This window comes from Notothenia coriiceps, unplaced genomic scaffold (assembly GCF_000735185.1).
Source record: "Notothenia coriiceps isolate Sejong01 unplaced genomic scaffold, NC01 NC01_scaffold00010352, whole genome shotgun sequence".
NCBI classification, from domain to species: Eukaryota; Metazoa; Chordata; class Actinopteri; order Perciformes; family Nototheniidae; genus Notothenia; species Notothenia coriiceps.
Genome location: NW_011343053.1, coordinates 26,906 through 31,063, shown reverse-complemented (window position 1 = coordinate 31,063; position 4,158 = coordinate 26,906). Strand labels below are relative to the sequence as shown.

At 40.5% G+C, this 4,158-nt stretch overlaps 1 protein-coding gene across 1 annotated transcript in view; it reads left to right on the top strand.

Annotated features, from left to right (window-relative positions):
* Positions 1-3,461, top strand: part of LOC104945966 (nectin-4-like) — a 5,663-nt gene extending 2,202 nt beyond the window's left edge. Inside the window, exons 2-4 of the mRNA XM_010771706.1 lie at positions 1,959-2,150; positions 2,564-2,731; positions 3,394-3,461. Coding sequence (XP_010770008.1) covers positions 1,959-2,150; positions 2,564-2,731; positions 3,394-3,461 — 428 coding nt within the window. The remainder of the gene's footprint in view (positions 1-1,958; positions 2,151-2,563; positions 2,732-3,393) is intronic.
* The last annotated feature ends 697 nt before the right edge of the window (positions 3,462-4,158 follow it).

The window sequence follows — 4,158 nt, the reverse complement described above, 5'->3', positions numbered from 1 at the left end:
ATTCTTTATATATTCTAGTAGGGAGGAGGGGCGCCAGATAAAATCTTGCCTATAGGGCATCAAATTGTCTAGAACCGGCCCTGCTTTCATGTCATGTGATACCTTGCGTGACGAGCGAACCGTTTAATCAACCTGTACTGTACTGTATCAGCAGCAAGTTCGGCAGCATTATAAAAAATGTAATAGCTTGCATTTATAATGTAAAGCAAACCAAAGCACAAGAGCGGCTCTCAAAAGAGAAAGGACAAGAGAGAGTGTATGTCTGTGCGTGTGTGAGCGCATCAGCGTGCGCTTATGTTTGGGGCGATGGGGAAACAATATCTGCACCTTGTTACGCCACTGCTCCTGGTACTAGGATGAGTTGAAAGCAGAGAACAAAATGTCACTGTGTGTGCTGTGTGCTCTGCATGTGTGACCAATTCCAATTCTAATGAATAACCTGTCCATTGTTTTATCTTAGCATAGGCAGACATTACACTTATTTGCATATGCAGAACTTTTCGGAATTCAATTTGAGTGCCAAGAGAAACTTCCCTCTGAGAGATACAAACCCAATCTTCCTTTTTACCCATACATCTTGTGCTTGGTCTCGTAAAAACATGAGGAGAGAAAAGCAGAAAAACACAATGCATGCAGCGTCTGTTTTTCATGTCTTGCATATTTCCTGAGGCCTTGAACGTCTCGCTCTGTCCAGACACTGAGGTAACCCTCTATTAGTTTGCATTGAAAGCTTATCTCGAACAACTAGTTAGGCGACATATCTTCACTGTTGCTTCAACTGATAGACTCCTTGTCCTCGCTCTCCTTCCTCCACTCTGTCTTCACTCTGTGTGGACTCTGTGAACCCCCCCTCCCCACCCCCTGTGATCCTCCTATATTGAAATGCAACCGTTGAGTCTGATTTTCTATTTTCATTTCACATGATCCATATTGCACACATTAAACCTTTTTGACCCAAGGCCAGAACACTATGAAACTGTACCTCGCGAAAACACAGTGCCACTGAAACATTGAAACATAAAGAAACTAGATATATGAAGCCACGGCCAGCAGCCATGTAACAGTTTGGAACGTAGCCATGCGTGCTGTCTTTATACTTAGGTACAATTTAAGTATAATTAAAAATGTGCTATATAAATAAAACTTGATTTGATTTGATATAAATCACCACAGTGTAGAAATACTACATATTTTACTTCATTTTTTTAATAAATGTTATAATTGACCCATTGCATCATTTATTTGTTGATTATATATTTTGTATTGCTAATCTGAATCTGAAACACTACCAAAGGTATCAGACGTAGTAGAGGACAATATTTACCTCTGCGATGGAGTAGATTAGGAGTGTAAAGTAACTAAAAAAATGGAAACACTCAATCCAAATACAAATATCTCAACAGTTGGTATTTCAAAAGTGAATAAGCTGCTGACTGTAGCTTCCTTTGCAGTAGAGAAATATGAGAGAAATATGAGAAAATCTACAATTATAACCAAATAGATGCTTGGAACAAAATGAGAGTCATTTTCTTTTTAATTCACTCTGCAAAGCCTAAATAGCAACAGACAAGAAGCATATGGCTTTAGTGTCAGCCAAGATAAATAAGTATGGCTAGACCACATTCTTCGTGGGAAACGCACACTTCTGTAACATTAGCTTCTGCCGCGAATATACCAAATCTCTTTTAAAATGGAAAATTAGCAGAATGACTGTTTAGTTAGTGTTTATGACAGCAACTAGGACTTTTTCCTGACCTTCTCTTTGAAATATTGCAATTATAAACAACTACAGGTTCAGGTTGGAGGTCAAAGGTCAGGGATCTGTTAAGAGCAGGTATTTAACATTTAACTCATACTGACACGATCCACTTGCACAAGCAGTTATTTGTCATTCACTCTTATGTTTCTTGAACACTCAGATGTTAATACTCACCCCCCCTCTCCTCCTTTACATACAGTGATACAGGGAGACTTTGTGGATCCTCCTACAGAAGAACCCATCCTCTCTTTGTCAGAGAGGGAGACCGTCCTTCCCTGCCGCTACCAACTGTTGCCCGGCGACACCGTGGTGCAGGTCACATGGTACAAGGAGAAGCCAGATGCCACCAAGGACCAGATCGTCACTGCACACCACACTAATGGACAGACAGGTGGGCGCCTAGATCATGCTAACAAAGATTTAAGATTGAACTTCCCCTTTCCTCAGTGAGAAACTCTCCTTTCATGGTTTTCCAACTCATAAGTGGAACAGAGCTTTAAGCCAGGTGTTCACCACAATCTGAAAAATGAGAAACTGACTGTGATATCACAGATTCTGCTCTTTGCACCGTTTATTTTTGAATCTTGCACCCATTGTGAGTGTGAGACATGCTGGATGAGACTGTGAGCTAAATGCCCAGAATGTTAATGTAATTTCTTGCAAGAGGACGTGCAGCATGTGTATGGAACTGAAAGTGACAAAAGAAACCCTGGGGTCTGTTTTCTACTTGCTGGGCTTAATTATTTGTGTCCCATGGTCAGTTAACACTTTCTGTCTCTCTCCCTCTTTTCTTTCCCTCTGCAGCGTTTGGAGCGTGGTCTCAACGCGTGCGCTTTCAAAGCAGTGAACCCACCGTGGACTCGTCTCTGGTCATCATGAGCACCGAGGTCTCAGATGAGGGGAAATACCTGTGCCGCATCATCACCTATCCCTCTGGAAACTTTGACACAGAGATGTCACTCACCGTGTGGAGTGAGTCCCTTCAAATGGTCAAATACACAAAATAAAATGAGCTTAGAAGTCTCTTTCTGCTGGAAAACACATATTGCAAAATACATTCCATGACAATTACATGACTAACTGTTTTGTTGTTTTATTTTCAATATTGCACAATTAAATTCACAAAGAGATATTGAGCTTTATTACATGACTAATAAGGAAGTAAATATGACACAATAAACATACTCACTTATTATCTTATTTCAGTGAGTTGAAATACACAAGTTACAACCCTTATAAGGTAATAAACTCCAGGTAAGGAAGCCAAATGTGATTTATATAGGAGTTATGGGACTGTTAAAGTTAGGAAAGAAAGCTACATTGTTTATTATTCAGGTAATATAACCACTTAATTTAACACTCCTGTTAAGCAGGACATATGACATCACTATTATCTACCTGAGCCAACTACAGACCAATAAGAAAAACACAGAGAAGAACACAACTAAAGTTATGTTAAACAGCCAAAACTGTTTTAAATCTTATGGAAAACTGTCTTTCTGTCAAATTGCAAGATTTTTAAAGCACCTTTAGATCTCTCTCTAAGTCTATGTCTGCATTCCACTCTAACTATTCAGTGTGCTGACTTATCATTATCTTCCATCTGATCAAACATTGTAACAATTCCCCCCCAGCCATTCCCATCTCCTCCCTGGACCCTGTGATCCTGGTGGAGGGCCAGTCCTACCGGCAGGCTGCTTAAAATAACTAAGGAAATATTAATCTAATAAACATATGTTACTTCTAGGCTTAACTGCCGTTGTGCCAGAGTGATAGTGTGCACACTATGTCTCTATAATTCATTGTTAAGATCACCTATTCCTTTTCTATCTCATTTCATATGTATACAAAAAATGTAAGGTAGTCTTTTGTTTGGATTGTGTCTACTCTGCAAGGTACAAGAAGCTGTGTCTCCCTTCCACTATGTAACGTTCACCTAGATTACCATGGATACTTCCAGATCAAATATTCCAGTGTTTTGAACGGACTTAAATCGGTTTACCAGGTGATCGCAATCCACCGTTAGTTCCAGAGCAAAGAATTATATAACTTTGGAGAAACTCCATTACACCTTGTCTCTTAATAGAGGTAAGAGCGTTAATTTAGTGGTCTGTACTTGGTCACCTAAACGTTATTTTATCCACTAAATTACATTGTGACGGAGACATATCACGACTACTTTATGAGTGTCACGTGGTTGTTCGAACATAAAAGACTTGTGACGCCACGGGAAATCTGCAGCCTAACGGTGGTGATATGTCAGGTCGAAGAAGGTAATACAAGGACTTCCCCCACGTCCCTCAGTCACGCTCCACTGCCCGGGGCAATATCTCCTCGCTAACACTGACCGGTAAGTCCATAAGCCAAAGGGTCCTCTCCGCCCCCCCGCCGGCCCGGTG